We start from the raw sequence: 18778 nt of genomic DNA, 5'->3' as shown, positions 1-18778 counted from the left end.
GTAGTGTTTGTTCTGCAGGCATTGATAGTTGCGGAAAGAATGACTGGAGTATTGAGATGGAATTATGACGGCACTTTAGGAATAAATGTAGGATTAGTCGGTAGAATCACAGCGTCCTCTTTAAATATAAAAAAAGGGTTCTAATGGTGAACGCTTGGATTAGCTTACCCTTCTGGCTGAGGTAGGGGCCAGATAAAAGAGCGACTTTCCATGTTAGGAATTTCAGTTCAGCTTTATGAATGGGTTTGAATGGTCTTCTCATAAGTTGTGCAAGGACCTATTTGAGGTTCCATTCTGGCGGAGGTGTTTGCCCTGGAAGAAAGGTATGGAATAGTCCTTGCAATAACTATTTTATAAGGCTTGAGGCAGAAAGAGAAGTGGCACTAGAAGCTCTTCTATAACAAGAGATTGAAGCCAGATGCACCTTAACTCAAGTGAAAGCTAAACCAGATTTTGCCAAGGGAAGGAGATATGGTCAAATCTTTTATGGGGTACTTCAAATGGATGCAGACAATTTTGTTGGTCAATGCGACACTCGTCGACAGCACCTTCTTCACTGATGAAATCTTCTTCAACGAAGATGTCGATGGAATAAACATCAACACTGTAATTCTCATCTACGGTATGGGCCCAGAAATTGCCATTGTCGTCACTGTTCCTACCGTTGATGGAGCTGACGATGTAACTGTGGTACTAGTCGTTGTTGACAGTCTATGAGTTGTCATCGTCGAGAATGGTTTTTTGTATTTCCTCTTTGTAGAGTCTGAGGAAGAGGCTCAAGGAAGCTCTTTTTCCTTTCCCACAGGAGAAGTGGAGACGGAAGTTGTAGGTTCTGAGGAGACTTTAGGGTGTTTCTCCTTCCTATGACCTTTGCTCTCCTGGGAGGGTTTGAGGTGTTTCCTGCCCTCCCCAGGGGTATCATCCAGTGACCTGGCTCTTTTGTGTGGTCTGGATGAGCTATCACTGTCTTCTTCAGAAGACTTCGGTTGCTTGGTGGAAAGGAGCCACAGAAGCAGCCTCCCCTCTCTGCTCCTCAGGGTCTTAAAAAAGAAAGTCCGGCAGATCTTGATTTGTGTTACCTCATGAGAGGGATGGAAGAAGTAAATACAGTCTTTATGTGGATCATCCACATGAACTCTCTTCCTGCCACAGGTTTTACATGGGTGGAAGAGGCTTTTCCTATCTGACATGTTGACAAGAACAATCTTCAGGAAAAATCCACAAAAAAACTGAGTAGAACTCAGGGACACTCCCCTCACACATCGACGTGGGGTAAAAATCTGAGGGAAACTGCCTCTGCTGGGAAGGTTGTAGTGGGTGCTAGAAGCTGATTGGCTGCATTCAACATTTGGTCCTTTTCTTAAAAAGGACAGAGATAGGCTATGTAAAACATGGCTCAAGGCCTTCATAGCCTGTGGCATTATATAAACACTGCTTTACTATGTTACTGTGGGACTCCCATCTCGACGATGGGGGATGATTCAGGCATGTGGATCTATGAAAGATACCCCAATACGAGATAACCAGCAATGATTATTATTAAATAATTTTAGGGATTTTCTCCACTGTTGTGGTAGATATAATATAAAAGTAATATCATCCTCGACAATGACCTGAACATTTGTTCTCAAAGATGGTCTATCATGGGTAAGAAATGGATTCCTTATTAGAAGTATCAGGATTATTGCATAGTACATTTGGGGTAATCAGCTAGTTTAGAACACATAGGTTTGGGTCTTTAAGAGAAACACTGCATTGTAGTATATAGGTAAGCACATCCTCCAAACTTCTCTGCTTTTTCAGGAAGACCATTGGGTGGCAGGTAGGATTTCACACCATGGACCACGGAACACATGATGCAACAGACATCTATAAACTTTCTTCAAGTTCTCTGTGTGCTAAAAAAAAACACTTGAAGTGGTAATGTGTACATGGACTCAAATTGTCACAATGTAAGTCTGAACACAGATGAAGAAGTTACATCAATACAAATCACTCTTTAAACCAATTGTAACATGACACATATGGACACTTTAGTGTACATTTAAGAACAATCTCAGTAGTTTATTTATCAGTCACTTGGTTGATAACTGGATACACTAAACATATTAAAGTCGTCTGTTTGGGTCACAAACGCATGAGTTTCCAGGAGGGCTTTGTAATATCTTAGAGCATAGAATTCACCATGTTTGATTTCATTTAGTTCAGGATCCTACCTCAGATTCCAACATGGTGTTATTCGTGTTTGGTTTCATTTAGGTCAGTTTCCTACCTCTGAAAGTGGGGATTATTTACAATAGTGAATAAAACAAATGGGCAAAACACAAACGGAAATGTTCAAATAAGGAAAAAAGTCAAGGGCAAAAGATCGTTTTAATTTACACCTCACCTAGGACTCAGGTAAAGGCGGAATCTTGGTATTGTAAGGTCACTATTTGTCTGACATGGGTGCTTTTGTATTGTCACAGAAAGACAGATTTTGAGCATATGTTTGTAGGTAAATGAAACAATGTAGATGTACAAAGCTCAAGGCTTGTAACGTCCTTGTTCTTCACAATAGTTTAAGGTCAGCCAAATCACATCTTACGTTTGACTACCTGCCTGCTTAGGTTATATCAAGTTATACATATGTGTTTACCTTATTTGACAATGGCATTCTTCCAGCTCTTTTTTGTTGAGTTGACTTGATTGTAAAGTATTTTCCATTTTCCTTGCAGCATTAACTAAGTCATCAAGCTGTATGGAGAAAACCAAATAAAGTAACATTAATTATGGACCTTCACCCATCAACTATTATTGTCTTTTATTTACAATAATATTACCTTATAAAAGAGGCATTTTAAATGTTGACTAGGAACAAAAGTCATTAGTCAAATATTATGTTACAACGCTTTTTAATACTGTTATTTAATGCAAATACAAATTTGGGGAAAATAGTAATAAGTATAAAAATTATTCTTAAAATGTTAAGCAGAGCAACTGTAGCTTAAGGGAGACCACCTCACTCCAGGTCACTATGAACACTATCTCCAGTCCTCAACTATTCAGCTACAAAGAAGTGATTTCAGGTGTATTAGTCTAATTGGGTCAATCAACGCAAAACAAGACAACACCCAGAATGCATTGGTGTAGGAAATTGATTCCCTGGATTTTTTGCTGGATATTTACTGTGCGTGAGTCTCACCTCTGGAGTCTCAACCACAGTAAACTTTGTGAAAATGGAATGAATGCTAATAACATATATTCACCTTTTAAGATAAGGCAGCTGATGAGCATCTAGGCTAACAGGTTGTGGGCTGGTTACAAATCTGCATGTGAGACTACCATTTATCGAAGCCCCGTATCTGCTCATAATAAGGCCCCAATTAGGGATTGGTGCTGACCTGATGTAGATCATATCATGTGAGTGGACATTCATAGTGTAAGTCAGTAGTGCTCTTCTAAAGAGGCTGTGTGTTCACTGCATTATGCCTTATGGTCGAAATATAACAGAGTCAAGAATCAACATCAAGGGACCCTGGTGTTTTTTGGAAATCCCGGTTCGCCAATTATTTGGGATCGTTTGCCAGTAGTTATATAGATCGGCTGATCTACAAAAAAGAGAGTAAGCTTGTTGGTCGTGATGAGAACACCATTCATTTGGGGTGTTCGGAACGTGTCGACCTGCTAGTTGAGACCTATTTACTGACCTTGAACCATTTAAAGTGCTTTTGATGTTCATAATAATTTTGTAATTCATGCACCATAGGTCTAGTTATTTTTCAATTAATATGTTTATGTTGAATATATAAAAAATTGCACTGTCCTTGTTAGTGTGAAAGGATGAATGTGTGTGTTTGCTGTTAAGAGTGTGGTTTTGAATGAGTAGCGTGTTTTGGAATTTTATGTGAGATACCAAATGTGAGGATGGGGGATTTATTGTGTAATGTATTTTGTATTGTATAAATTGTGATACATTTTGTTGAATAGTCAATTACCCCCAGGTCCCTTATGTCCTCGTCCCATTCATTACAAAGTGGAGATGACCATGTTCTGACAGAAAAAACAAGAGGAATGCTGGGACACTCATGCTGCCCCTCCCCCCGGGAGTACATAAGCAGTACTTACCCAGCAGCCCTCCTGTTCTTTTTTTCTATCCCTTGACAGAATGAATGGTGTGCTGGTCCTGCTCCTGCTAGGCTGGAGTGGTGGTGCTTCTCTTCTTCCCCCCGCCCGGATGCCTGGCTGTGAGGGCGTGTGGTACCCTGGACTGCCTCCTGGACTGCCGTGCTTGCTGGGAGTCAGTCTCTATTGGAGCCGGTGTTGAGAATACAGCGTTCCCGGCTTTGCTGTGTGCTGCATGCACCTCCCGGCCCTTTGCGGCTGGGGCTGGAGTTCCCGGTTGCTTGCGGGTCGTGGGCTCGACTTCCCGAGCCTGGCCGGGGAGACGTGCCTCGCTGGATGGGCCCCTGCTGAATTCTGGAACGATGGTGGTGTGTGAGCCTTGTTCCTGGGGTTGGCCCCCACTCCGGGTGAGTCCCGATTTCGGGATCTTTTTTCTTCTGACTTGCGCACTTGGAGGGCTGTTTTGGTGCTGCTGTCGGCCTGGGCGTGGTTCCTGCCCGTTTTCTTTCAGTTTGCCTTACGGAGCGTGGCTACCTGCGCAGGGGTTTGTGCCGGGGTGTCTGATGGCTGTGCTTTCTCCCATACATGTGAGGATGAGGGTGCTGTGTGTGGGACATCCCTTTGTTCCCGTCCCCTGCCCTCTGTTCCGCTGCGGCTCGGTGTTAGCGCCATTCTTCCTGTGTTATGGGCCACTCACTGGCGATTCCTGCTGCACATTGCCCTGCCTTGCTTTCCTGTCAGTGAACGTATTGAAGTGGCTCATCCTGTTGGACATTGAGCGAGTTCTAAGCCGTTCAAGTCTCTGTATAATTGAGCTGTCTGCGGCGTTGGTAGTTCTGGGTTTTTCGCCATAGACATGTTAGTTACTAACTTTATGATGCTCGCGTTTTACACTGTACTGTGGCTCAGAGAGTTTATGCGTGTGCCACACGTTTCTGTTCGCTCAGTTTGGTGTCCTGGGCGCAGTGCCTCCGCCTTTGCCTGGCACGTCCTTTTTGCTGTAAAATGCTGTTTTGTCGCTTTCCCTCTGCAAGTTATCCGGTGGCCTGTGCAGCGTTTGTATGTGCCCTGGGCTTTCTGCGCTCGGCTGGGGTGGAGAGTATTCTGGGATTTGCGATCCTGGGATGCCTTCCGTTTTCTGGCGTGCTTATGTGGCATGGGACGCTGAGGTGTCTTGTTCCTTTGCTGCATGTGTATATGTTTTTGTCACTTTGCGGTGGGGGCCTTGTTGTGTTGTTGGCCCCCGCTCTGGCTGTTTTCACCCTCCTTTTTTTCTTCTAGGTGCTGCGAGGCGCTGGGCTTCATGGTACTTCTTGTGCCTCTGGTATTGCTGGCGCTCATGGACCGTGGGTTCGAGTCCAGTCGCTTCTCTCCTGATGTCCAGAGTTTGTGGGTCCTCTGTTGGCCTGCTGGTGCCGGTCCTGGGGTGGTGGCAGGCGTACCTTTTGCGTTCAGCGCTGTGCTACATCCCCTATTGTTTTTTGGGGTATCCTGCTGCTGACTCAGGAGTCCACGCTGCTTGCCTCCTGTGTGATTAGTTCCTGGTCTGCGGCCTTGCCACCGACCCGCCCAGGGTCTTGCTGTTCTCAATTGGTGGGCGTTCCGAGGGTCTGCTCCCTTTGGTTCTCTTCTTCAGGGGGTTCCCCTGCTCTTGGCGGCTCTATGGGCGTTCGCTCTTTCTGTTTGTGGCCTGCCTCGGGTTGGCCTGGGTTCCGGTCGCCTCTGTGGTGGCTTGCTCCTGGGGTTCCCTGTATTGTTGGGGTTTTCCTGCCTGCTTGCTTGCGCCTTGCCCTCTGCTGCTCTTGTATCTGAGTCGCTTCTCTCTTCTTCAGCGACGGCCTGTTGGGGGTGCGTTCTGTTCCCCCTCTGCTTCGGGCTCCCTGCCCCGCCTGGTGGTGAGTCGGTGTTTCTGCTCCTCGGACCGCTGCGGGGGTAGGGGGGTCCTGTGGGCTCCCCTGGTTGCGGTTGGCCTGCCGTGCTGTTCTCCCTCAGTGGTTTTGCCTCCGCTATGGGCTGGCTGTTGTGGCCTCTGCTCCGCTTGGGTGTCCTGGTTCTTCACTTCCTGGCCTCTGTGTGGTTGGTCCACATTTGGGGCTCCTGGTTCCTGGCCCTGTTCCTCCCGTCCCTTGGGCTGCGCCTGGTTCCTCTCATGAATGCTTGCCGGTGTCATGGCGGGAGCTCTTTGGGGTGCTCTGTCGCCTCTGCCTGTGCTTGGGTGGCTTGTGCTGCCTTGGGTGCGGCTGTTCTTTTCTGTTCCACCCTGCCTGCGCCTGTTCTCGTCTGTTCCCTGCATGGCGCATGGTTGGGTGCCTGCCGGGGTCTTCCTGATGATGGGGCCTTCCCTTTGCTCCGGCCGGGGGCTTCTGGTGTTGTCTGGGGGCCTTTTCTGTGTGCTTGGCCTGGTTGCTTCTGCACTGGCTCCCCCTGTGCTTGCCTATGTCATGCTTCTGATGTTTCCTGTCCGCCCCTCCTGTTTTTGCCGTGGTGCCTTCCTGGTTTGTTCCTGGCTGTGGCTTCCTGGCTGCTGCTGGTTCCTGTCATGCCTCCTGTTCTCCGGGTTGGTGTGCTGTCCCCATGTTCTGCTGTCTGCTCGGTGGTTGTGCTTGGTCGGGCCGGGTTGGTACCTGCCTGGCCTCCTGGGACTGCTGGGTGCTGTTGGCTTCCTGGTCCATCTGCTGTTGGGGGTGTTTGCTCCCTGTGTTATTCTGGTCTCGTCTGGTTCCCTTGGTGGGTGCCGGTCTGAGGTTTCGGCTGGCGCTTGCCGCTCCTGCATGTTGGGCTCCCTTTTGTGCTCTGCTTCCTTGCTGGTCTCTCTTTGAGTCCTGGTGGGGTGTTCTGCAGTTGGGGCCGCTTCCTGGTGGTTCCTTCTGGGCCTTCTCCTGCTGTTCGTTCTCTTCCCGGGCTTGTTTACCCGGTGTTTTGGGCCTGTGTGGGGTTTTGTGGCTCTGGCTCTATGGCCTTCTTGCTGGTTCTTTGAGGCCTCGGGTTCTGCCTCCTGGGTTTTCGGGCTGTGCTGTCCTTTCGGCCTGCTCTGGGAGTTTGTTGCCTGTTTCTACCTGGTTCTGGGGTCCTGGCTCGCTTCTTCCTCCCTTGCTTCCCCGGGTTTTGTTCCCGGTGTGGGGCTGTTTGGGTGCCCCGCCCTCCTCCCTCTCTGGTTGGGGTGCGGTTCTGTGGTGCTCTGGCATATGCGGGTACCTTCCTCCTGGCTGCGGGTTGTCTGTGGTTTCCTGCTGCTTGGTCCTCTGCTTTTCTCCTTCTTCTTCCGCTTTGGCCTTCTGTGTTGTCTGGCGTTTTTTTGCTGGGGGTTCCCGTTTCCGCCTGCCCTTTGTTTTTGTCTGGGCGCTGTGTGGGCTTCTTCTGGGGTTTGCTTGGGCCTGCTGTTCCACCTGAGTGGTCGGGTTGCTTGGCTCTGGTCCTGGCTTCCTGGTTCTGTTGGCGTTGTTGCCCTGTTTTATTGCTGTTTGCTTGGCTCCTCTCCGGTGGTTGTGGTCTCGGTGCTATGCTCCCTGGGCTTTTCTTTTCCGCTGCTCCTGCCCTTAATGCTTGTCTGGCCTGGGTGTGGGGTTCCTGGGCGGTCCTGTGCCGTGTGGGCACCTTCTTTTGTGCTGCCCTCTTTGCTCGTTGGGCGGCTGCTGGGGTTTCCCGGTTGCTCTGTGCTCCCATCCTGCCTTGTGTTCCCTCCCTTTGGAGTTGGGGTTTTTCTGGGGTTGTGGTCGTTGTCTCTGTGGCCTTCCTGGTTTCTTGGGTTGGTTCTGGTCTTGTTGGCCACTCCTTGCTTGGTAGGCTTTCGGCTGGTTTCTGGGGTTCTGTATTCTTCCCCTTCCCGGTCTTTCGGGGCGAGTTCTCGCTCCTGTTCGGCTCCTGGTTTCTTGTTGCTTCCTGGACCTCCTCGGTCGGGTTTTCTCCCTCTGGTGTCTTGGGGTCGAAGCCTTTGGTTTGGGGGGAGGGGGTAGGCCAGTTTCTGGCCTGTGCTTTCTCCTTTCTTTGGCATGGGCGCTTGTGCCTGCGCTCTGTTGGCCGTTTCTTTCAAAGGCTTTCTTCCGGGGTGTCTCGGTTTCCTTGTGGGTCTCCCGGGTCCTGTGTGTTTTCCTGCTGGTTCTGGGCTTGTCGGCCTTCTCCGGTGGGTTGTTTGGCGGGTCCTTTGTGTCCTGGTCCCGGTCCTGGTGGCCGGTTTTTCGGGTTGGCGGCCTCCTTTTCTTTTTGGAGCCCTGGCCTTTTTCTTTGTCTCCGGTGCTTACCCTGCTGTCCTGTGCTAGGTTGCGGGCCGGTTGTTTTCTGCGGTCTTCCTTTCCTCCTTCTCGGTGCGCCCTTGGGTTGCTGCTTTTGTTGTGGTTTTCTGGGTGTGCTTGTGCGTGCGGAAGGCCGAGTTTTCTGCCTTGGTATTTCTCCACTTTGTAATGAATGGGACGAGGACATAAGGGACCTGGGGGTAATGCTCTATTACTTACCGGTAATCTTCATTACTCAGGGTCCCGTTGTCCTCGTCCCACTCATACGCCCCTCCCTCCCTCCCCTGGACGGAAGGCATTCCTGTCTGGGCTTGTTAGTACTGGAGGGCTGCTGGGTAAGTACTGCTTATGTACTCCCGGGGGAGGGGCAGTATTAGTGTCCCAGCATTCCTCTTGTTTTTTCTGTCGGGAGATGGTCATCTCCACTTTGTAATGAATGGGACGAGGACAACAGGACCCGGAGTAATGAAGATTACCGGTAAGTAATAGAGCATTCAAATATAACCTCTTAAGCGCTGCTGACGGCCAACGGACGTCACGAGCGCTACCTCCCCAGTGCTGCGCACGACCATTGGACGTCCATTCAGCACTAGTTCAAATGGACAGCGCAGCACTGGGGAGGGATATTTGCGAAGCAGCTAAGGTGATAACTATGGATTAATGAATTTTAAAAATAAAAAACTAAGAGTAGAATTAGCTAAGTAGTCACGTTTGTTTAGGTCAATGTGGCTGTTCAGAGAATAAGGTTAAAGTTTCCATCAGTAGTGGCTTTCTGTTGTTTAGTATTTGATGTGGCTCGGCCCTACTGAGTATGAGCCCAAACCCTGGTTGTTTTATATTATGGTCGAAATCTGCACCATTGCATAGTTTCAGCATACCTAGCGATACCACTCAGGTATGCATCTTAGGCTAAACATGCATCCGTAGTCCATATCTGCTGTCACTTTCTGATAGCTGTACACCTTTTGTAACTTTGAGCATTGTCATATTTTCCAAGATCAGCCATAATCACATGTTAGGCCTTTTCTCTGTCTTACTGAACTGAGATCATTACACTGTTGCCCAGCAGGAGTACCATAAGCCTTCCTAAACAATAGAGTCATTAACAGTGTTTGGCCCAATTCCTGGGAAGGGTATGTTTGGGGAGGAAATTGGCATGTGCAAATTAAATCTTCACATTGCACCTGACCTGTGCAGTTTATGTACGGTGCATGTGATTTGCATAAAGTGTAACAATACTTTATAGTATTGAATAAAGTGCTGTAGTAGATATCGAAAGGGGGTCTCTCTGGGGTGGTATCAAATTATAATTACGGGGAACAAAATGTGCTTATTTGGTGCACTGCTTGAAGTAAAGTGGCTCGTAACAAGCACTGTGCTTACTTTATCACTGTGAAAAGTGTCTGTGTCACCTCTTAAGTGCCTCTAGAAAGATTGTTTAAGATACATTTCTTAGGGGCAGAATTTAAAACTGTTTCTTCAAATGGTTTACATCCACAAATTGCATGCAAAAATTCTCAACCTGTTATAACCTAAAAGTCCTGCATGAAAAATTGACCTTCAATGGATCCTTTACTTACTCCCATCCCTTATTTGTTTTTAATTGCATCTCTGCTTCCCTTCTACCTTCTGTCTGTCTATTCTATATACAAAATTACTCTAAATCTCATATTTATTTATTTTAAGCTCTTTTTTGGAAGTCACAGCTATCTATTGATTCCATCAAGCAGCTGCTTCTCACATAGCCCCCTTTATGGCTGAAGTTTTCAGGGAAGGTCTTTCCATAAACAATTTGAAGCTGCCATGTTAAAATGTACCAAACTGCAATGTATGCGGGTTAGGGCAGGAATGGGATGGGTCCAGAAGTTTCAAACCCTAGCTAAAAAACCCTGCACAAGGGAGAGACACTGGATAATACATTGGACCTGGTGCTACGATAAGGAATAACACCAAGCTGAAAGGTGAACCCACAGGACTCTACTGAAAAGATGGACGGAAGGGCTTAGACTTAAGCTGGTATCCAGGAATGAGATAGGTCTCTCCAGGGCCAGTGGTATTGGCTCCCTTATGCCCCCTGAGGAACAGTTGAGGAAATGGATCTGATGGTGAACTTTGAGGATTCCCCTGAGACTTCGGTAGACTGGCCGTATAGGAGTGTGCCCTTCTCAAGGAAGATGGCTACTGCCTCCAATGTTGTCACACAGGTGCCCTGCGAAAAGGCCAAAGGTAAGAGGTTTGGTCAGTGTGGCAGGGAGTGTGTTCTGCTTGTTGGCTGTCGAGGGCCTTTGGGAGATGCCCACCAAGCAGGAAAGAGCATTATGAGCCCAGGCAGGTGACAGGCCTGGTGAAGGGAGCCTTAAAAATCAAGCTTCCTAGTAAAAAACATAGTAAGAGGCCAGGATGACTGACACAATGATACTAGAGGCTAGAGCTCGTCCCCTAGAGCAAAACAACATAAAAATGATGCAAATCAGCCTTACGCTGTCCCCTGGGTGAGAGGGCAGAGTGTGTAGCACTCTGCTACAAGTTACTTTAAAGTCCCCTGGAGGGGCCAAGCCCCCATGGGTTGACGCCACCTCCTACATTTATTTTTAATGGCAAGGGGCATATGTGAGGGCCACTCCCCAGATACACTTTTTGCCCTCTGGACGCTTTTGCCTAAGGCTGATGCATAATCATGGATTGTATAAGGAGATCCCATCCCCCTGGACTGAAGACCAAACCAGGGAGCACCTGGGTTAGACCAGAGCACTAGGAGACCAACATGTGCTTCTCCAGGCCTGCATGTGCCCATTTCTGGAGAGGGAGGGCGTACCTATCAGCTGGTCCCCGCCCAAGTTTTATCCGGGTAGGAAAGATGGACAAAGCTGCCTCCCACATCACCTTCCTAGAAGCTTTTTTTTAATATCTATGTTTGGGGCGAGTTTAATATAGCACGAACTTGACCCAGAAGTATCAGAGCACGTTAGATGAGCACCAGTTACGTTATAGATGGACACATTCATTTTTTTTGGTAGGCACGGGGAGATTAAGTGATTTGCCCAAAATCACAGGATGTTGAGTGTCTCTGCAGAGACTTGAAGCCAGTTCCCAAGCTTTGAGGTCGACCACTCTAGCCGTTAGGCCACATCCTCTCCCAAAAGCTATGCATTTGGGCAGGGAGCCGGTAGGGGTCGCAAGGGCCTTGGGATTCCCCTGTGTCCCCATTCATGGTAGCACTGGGTGCCGGAGTTGGCATGGGCACCCATTTTTGTTCTTTTTTTTAAACGAAAACTGTGGCAGGATACTACATAGATGAAAAGTGTGATGCAGAGTGAGGCTACTCATTCAATATTAATGCTCAGGTGATGGCACACCCATTAAACTCCCACAAGGGAGCTCCAAAATGTGCATATCCTCTGTTGTGGCGACCCTGGAAGGGCAGGGGTACCATCAAGGGATTTGGGCAGTGTTGTGAGCAGCTGCAGGAAATGCAGCAGCCTCCTAGAAGATTACCCCAAATGTTGCACTAAGCCTCCCACGGGGTTGCATTTATGTTTAAAAGCTCTCTCTGAGACTGCACATTTGTACATGGGATCTGTAGTGTGGGGATCTTTGTTGGCTGGTTCTAAAGTTGTGGGGTAGCAGCGTATAGATAGAGATAAGACTATAGGACATATGTTATTCAGTATAGTAGGAGTTGGAGGTAGACAGTCAAAATATCGAGTTGTAAATGTCGATGTACCATATTATCGAGTCCAAAATATCGATGGTAAGAAATTTCGCAAACAAAAATATCGTCGTAGAAAATATCAATTTATGTGTGTGTCAAAAATATCGAAGACATGAATTTCGAAATCAGTAATATCGATGCTGAAAATATCGATTGTCAAAAATATCGATATGTAAAAGTGATGTTTTAAAGTATGTTAAGTAATGATCTAGTTAAATGTTGTTTATATATAAGGTAATTTTTACATATAATTTTATTATTTTTAGTTAGAAGTCTAGGAGCGGGATGTAGAGTTTATAGGGGATAAGGGTGGGTAGTGTATTAAAAAAGTATAGTGTAAAAATGGAATAATTAATTTCGCATTTGAAGTAAAATTTTAAATTTGCGAAATTTTATTCAAATTATTTAAAAAAAGCGAAATTTTATATAAATGTATTGAGTATTGTTAAATTATTTGTTCTTTGCTTTTGTATATATATTATTAAATTGTGTAAATATATCTAAATATTTCATTTTTAACTAAATAATTGTATATTAATGTTAGGAGCGGGATGTAGAGTTTATAGGGGATAAGGGTGGGTAGTGTTTTAAAAAAGTATAGTGAAATTGTAAAATTTTAAATTTCGCATTTCCTTTAGATTTCAAAATTTTGATATTTTTAAAAAATGTTTGTAGTAGTCGAAATTAGATCGAAATTTAGGGAGTACATAAAACATTATGATTAATTTTTGTGTATGTACAAAAAAGAATTATAAATATTAAAATATTACATTATATTTTTATAATATTTGTACAATAAATTTAGGAGCGGGATGTAGAGTTTATAGGGGATAAGGGTGGGTAGTGTTTTAAAAATAGATAGGGTAATTATATAAATTAAAATTTCGCAATTTCATATAAATTTGCGAAATTTCTAAAATTTAATTTAATATTTCCAATTATGCGAAATGATATCGATTGTATTGGAATATAGTACTTATTTTTTAAGTTTGCTGTTGTGTATGTACTAAAATAGATTTGTAATTATAATATTTTTATATATTTGCTAAGAATATTTGTCTAATTATTTTATTAGTGGGATGTATACTTTCAAGGGGATAAGGGTGGGTAGTGTATAAACAAAGTATACTCTAATCATAGAAGTAAAAATTTCGCCTTGTATTTAATTTTAGTTTCGATTCGAAATTTTATATAAATATTATTTAAATACGAAATTATGAACACTATTATGTTGTTCTAAATTGAGGTATTTTGTGTATGTAGTAAAAAGAATCAAACATATATAATGTAGTAGATATTAAATAAATAAATGTATCATATTTTTAGGAGTGGGATGTAGACTTTATAGTGGATCAGGGTGGGTAGTTTTATCAAAGGTACATTTTGTGCGTTTAGGGTCTGTTTTTTGTGTATGTGCGAAGGGGTATTTTAAGTGTTCAGGGTCAGTTTTTGGTTTGTGGGTGAAGGGGTTTTGTAAGGTTAAAGGTTCAGTTTTTAGTTTGTGGGTAAAGGGGCATTTTTAGGTTTCAGGGTCAGTTTTTAGTTTGTGGGTGAAGGTGTTTTGTAAGGTTTCAGGGTCAGTTTTTAGTTTGTGGGTAAAGGAGTTTTGTAAGGTTTCAGGGTCAGTTTTTAGTTTGTGGGTAAAGGGGTATTTTTAGGTTTCAGGGTCAGTTTTTAGTTTGTGGGTGAAGGTGTTTTGTAAGGTTTCAGGGTCAGTTTTTAGTTTGTGGGTAAAGGAGTTTTGTAAGGTTTCAGGGTCAGTTTTTAGTTTGTGGGTAAAGGGGTATTTTTAGGTTTCAGGGTCAGTTTTTAGTTTGTGGGTGAAGGAGTTTTGTAATGTTTCAGTGTTAGTTTTTAGTTTGTGGGTGAAGGAGTTTTGTAAGGTTTCTGGGTCAGTTTTTAGTTTGTGGGTAAAGGTGTTTTGTAAGGTTTCAAGGTCAGTTTTTAGTTTGTGGGTAAAGGGATTTTGTGAGGTTTCAGAGTCAGTTTTTAGTTTGTGGGTAAAGGGGTATTTTTAGGTTTCTGGGTCAGTTTTTAGTTTGTAGGTAAAGGGGTATTTTTAGGTTTCAGGGTCAGTTTTTGGTTTGTGTGTAAAGGGGTATTTTTAGGTTTCTGGGTCAGTTTTTAGTTTGTGGGTGAAGGGTTTTGTAAGGTTTCAGGGTCAGTTTTTAGTTTGTGGGTAAAGGGGTATTTTTAGGTTTCTGGGTCAGTTTTTTGTTTGTGTGTAAAGGGGTATTTTTAGGTTTCAGGGTCAGTTTTTAGTTTGTGGGTAAAGGTGTTTTGTAAGGTTTCAGGGTCAGTTTTTAGTTTGTGGGTAAAGGAGTTTTGTGAGGTTTCAGAGTCAGTTTTCAGTTTGTGGGTAAAGGGGTATTTTTAGGTTTCAGGGTCAGTTTTTAGTTTGTGGGTAAAGGAGTTTTGTGAGGTTTCAGAGTCAGTTTTCAGTTTGTGGGTAAAGGGGTATTTTTAGGTTTCAGGGTCAGTTTTTTGTTTGTGGGTAAAGGCGTTTTGTGAGGTTTCAGAGTCAGTTTTCAGTTTGTGGGTAAAGGGGTATTTTTAGGTTTCTGGGTCAGTTTTTAGTTTGTGGGTAAAGGAGTTTTGTGAGGTTTCAGAGTCAGTTTTCAGTTTGTGGGTAAAGGGGTATTTTTAGGTTTCTGGGTCAGTTTTTAGTTTGTTGGTGAAGGGGTTTTGTCAGGTTTCAGGGTCAGTTTTTAGTTTGTGGGTGAAGGGGTATTTTTAGGTTTCAGGGTCAGTTTTTAGTTATAGGGGTACAGGGAAAACATAAATTAAGATTCTATTTAAATTAAATTAATTATATTAAATTAAATTTAATGATATTACATTATTCATTTTTTAACATTTTCTTTTTTATAGTAATTAATTATTATTTAATGTCCTGCAGTTACTTAAATTAATTGTTAATTGGAGTTGGAAGAGTAAATTTAATGTGTTCTGTGTCCTGCACTTACTCTAATTAAATGGTGATTGCATTTCTAATTGTAAATTAATCACGGTTTTTGAGAAGCTATTACCTAAAGTAAATGGTTATTGGAGTCGGAATATTTAAAAATTTAATTATGTGTCTTTCAAATATTGATATTATATGTATATGGGTGTATGATTAATAATTGTTATAACTTCAGTGTATAGTATGTTATTTATTTACATGTGGTATATAGAAATAGATAGAACATTACAGTTATAATACATTTGCAAAAATACATAAAAATGATTTTGTCATAGGTAATACAAAATAATGACACCAGTTTTCTTTCCTGTAAATTTTTTTATTCAACACTTGAAATATACGAACATATATACATTTTATTAAGCTATCTTTGGTATACATATAAACAAAAATGGAGGACAATGTTCTTTTAATTATCACATTTTACAGTAATTTTCTTGACAAGTACTTTTAATTTGTAGAGAAAAAATGGTTAGTTCACATAATGCAATGTATGATATTATACATACATAATACTATTATTGTTTCTTAATAAAACATCAAACATGTGTAATGAAAAACATAAGTCACAAATTTTTAATACATATAGTGATATACTGATGATGATATTAACATATGAACACTTTTACATTTATAATATAATATAAATATCCTAATTAGAACATGTACATCATCATCAATGATTCTTTTAACATTACAATATTCTTATGTATGATTATTATTATTAATAAATACGTTTTAATAATAATAGTTTTCACATATTAGTCATATTGTAAACAATTAAATCTGAAAAACAAATACAATATTACACATTTAGTTATATAATAATTTTAATAAATATTACATTAAATATTTTTATATTTTCATACTTAATGTAATAAATATTAAAAGTATGTAATATATAATTAATATACAGCCAAAAACATTTTCTATTCACAATATACTATACAATTTTTTTAACATTACACATAATTTCGAGCCATATATATAACAATAATGGACATTTATAGTAGTACTTTTCACAGTTACATATAATTTGGATCGTTTATTTTGTAACCACTCTTTGTCTTTTTGCGTTATTTTGGTAAAGGGAAAGTCGCGGTTGGAAGCAGGTTCACTTTTGAGTAGGTACGAATCTACTTTTATATTTTTAAAGTATTGTAAATTAAAATTGAAGGTTATATTTTGGTATTTTGGGGTTGGTAATTAAAGTATGACTATTTACATATAATGGAGTGGAATCAATACGTATTTTCGTTCACGACTTTTTGAGCCATTTAAAATAGTTGGAGTTAATGAGTATGTGGTATAATTTAATTTAATTAAAAATAAATAGGAATGTTATGTTTATATATTCTGGGATACTCGTTAGTGTTATGTCGGTGGGATTGTTTAGCTGTTTTTTTTTCTCGTATTTTGAAACAGCTATTTCCGTTTCCGATTATTTTATTTTTTTGGGAAAGGAAGTGTGTTTCAGTTGTTAGAACGGAGATGATTTACATTCTTCCTTTATATTTTGAGTTCTGTGAAATATTTTTCACACTTTAAGATAACAGTCGTTATTTTAAATGGCATTTAAATAGTCGTTTAATTTGGATGATGGATAATTTTTGCAGAGTTAAAGAAAACATAAATAATGATTTGTTGGATTAAGTCTTTGATATTTACACATTGTATTGTCGGTAAAGGATTATCTTTATGATGTTCTATTTAAAGGTAAGTTATAAATTTAAGTTATTTTATTTGGATGGAAGCAGTTTTTAAAAACAAATATTGTGATATAATAATATATTTATTTAGTCTTATTAGAATAGTGTTAAAAAATAAATTAGACTAAATAAATATTTTTTTATTATATTAACATATGTGTTTTTTAAGATTAAGGATATTGTTTGATCTCTATCAATTAATTTAGTTATAGCAATTAGTTCAATGTTTTGGCTATCATTTTTAAATATTCCAGTCCTCTTGTTGTAGGATATAGTTGGACTTGCTGTTGAAGATATAAATACATTTGAGCAGTTTGTCTAGAGAGTTTTGGTTTCAGTTGTATGACTGATTGCTGCATACGTAGTTCCTGAAAGCTTTGCTCTTTTTGTATAGCTGTGACTAGCTTGTGTAATGTGGGTGTTGTACGTCCAGTAGAAGAGAGGAAGGCATTGTGCCAACCTTCAACAGCATTGTTCGTTTTTGCCTCTTGGTTGAGTGTTGGTAGATAGACATTCCACCAGGGAATTGCAAATTTTGGCTGGCGTCTGTGGCCTGACCTATGTAGTCTTCCTACCCAGTTGTCCTCAAAGTAATCTAAAAGTGGGGCGAGTCTTTGCTCATTTTGGGTGTAGAAAGGACTTTCAATTAACAAATTGTAATGTTCGGCCACATCAGTTACTGGTACATATGCCAGAGCAATAAGATGTTTGATTTGGTATGCAAAAGTTATATTTGTTGCATACTCAACACTAAGGGCAGATTTTTGTAAATGTCTCCAGAGACATTGATTGAAATGAAAATAACATCCTTGAATGGATGTGTGTGGGTAAGTTTTCAAAATAGAATTAATCATAGCTTGCTCGAAGTCTATGATGATTTTCATTGGGAAGTAGTCAGAACTTTGTTCCTTTATTTTTTTGTAAGATTTCTGAGTAAGTTGTGGCTTGTTTGTTTGGTAATAAACAATATATGAAGGGGATACAGGTATTATGATATTGCCCATGAATTGTGTATAACTGGTAGAAAGGTTTTGGGCATATAGAAAAAGTACCATCCATCATCCAAGTAGTACTTTCAGTTAATTTTTTTATATTGTTATTAATTGCAAACATGATTATTCTTTTGTCCTTGCTATGATTATCATAAAATATAAATGGCTCGTCATTATGAGTAATTACAAGCTCTGGCGGAATTATGACTTCTTCAAAAGTTTTAGGAGTTGGTATATTGGGTCTAGTTGCTTTTTTTGTTCTTGCTATTGTTCTTTTAATGGTAGCAATAGATGGTAGCTGACCTCTTGCTTCTTTGGGAACTTTAGGTAGTAATTATTTCAGAATTACGTTGGTAGGTAGTTCTGATCTGGTACTTAATTCCTTGATATTTTCAAGAGTGGATCTCACTTCTATTTCCGAGATGTTTGGTGGGTGATTATGTTCAGTGGTATTTATAACACTAGTTTCCCTTGTTGTAGCACGGCCATAGCATTTATTGGAGTAATATTTTGTACACTTCCAATTCACTTTAAGGTCTTTTTGTTTCTCCTGAGTATAAATGTAGCCCATATAGCATAACAAAAATTTGCCTTTCTGAGATGTAATAAATGTTGCATCATCACTCATTCTTGACTTCTGGTATCTAGAAAAGTTAATATACAAATATTAATACAATCTGAAATGTATAAAAGATTTTAAATAAAGCTAGTATTCTTCTAGTAATTTACTTACCACCAGTAATGTTCTATTTATCGAAAGTAGATGCTTGTTGAGTTAGATGTTGTTCGTCTATTGCCACGGTCTGTTGAGAAATAATTAAGTATGTTATAGGAAAAGTTACCATTTGTTTTTTGGTAACTTTTGTTTTACGTTATAACGTCTCTAAAAATAGTTTTGTTTATTTGAATTTAAAAAGAGAAATTTCCAAGATTATACTAACAGATGCATAAAAAGAGTCATTTTTATTTCTAGTACATTCTATAGAGTTTATAAAGACTAATTATGTTTTATTTATGAACTTACCAAGAGAATTATAGTAGTAGCAGAATGTTTGTTGTTTGATGTG

General features: G+C 41.3%; 1 protein-coding gene across 1 annotated transcript in view; it reads right to left on the bottom strand.

Annotated features, from left to right (window-relative positions):
* Window positions 1-18778, bottom strand: part of CC2D2B (coiled-coil and C2 domain containing 2B) — a 1912120-nt gene that overhangs the window by 1194314 nt on the left and 699028 nt on the right. Inside the window, exon 15 of the mRNA XM_086919535.1 lies at window positions 2639-2736. Within this exon, the coding sequence (XP_086775661.1) occupies window positions 2639-2736 (98 nt within the window). The remainder of the gene's footprint in view (window positions 1-2638; window positions 2737-18778) is intronic.

Source organism: Lissotriton vulgaris, chromosome 5 (genome assembly GCF_964263255.1).
Source record: "Lissotriton vulgaris chromosome 5, aLisVul1.2, whole genome shotgun sequence".
NCBI lineage: Eukaryota > Metazoa > Chordata > Amphibia > Caudata > Salamandridae > Lissotriton > Lissotriton vulgaris.
This window is presented reverse-complemented; position numbering and strand designations above follow the sequence as displayed.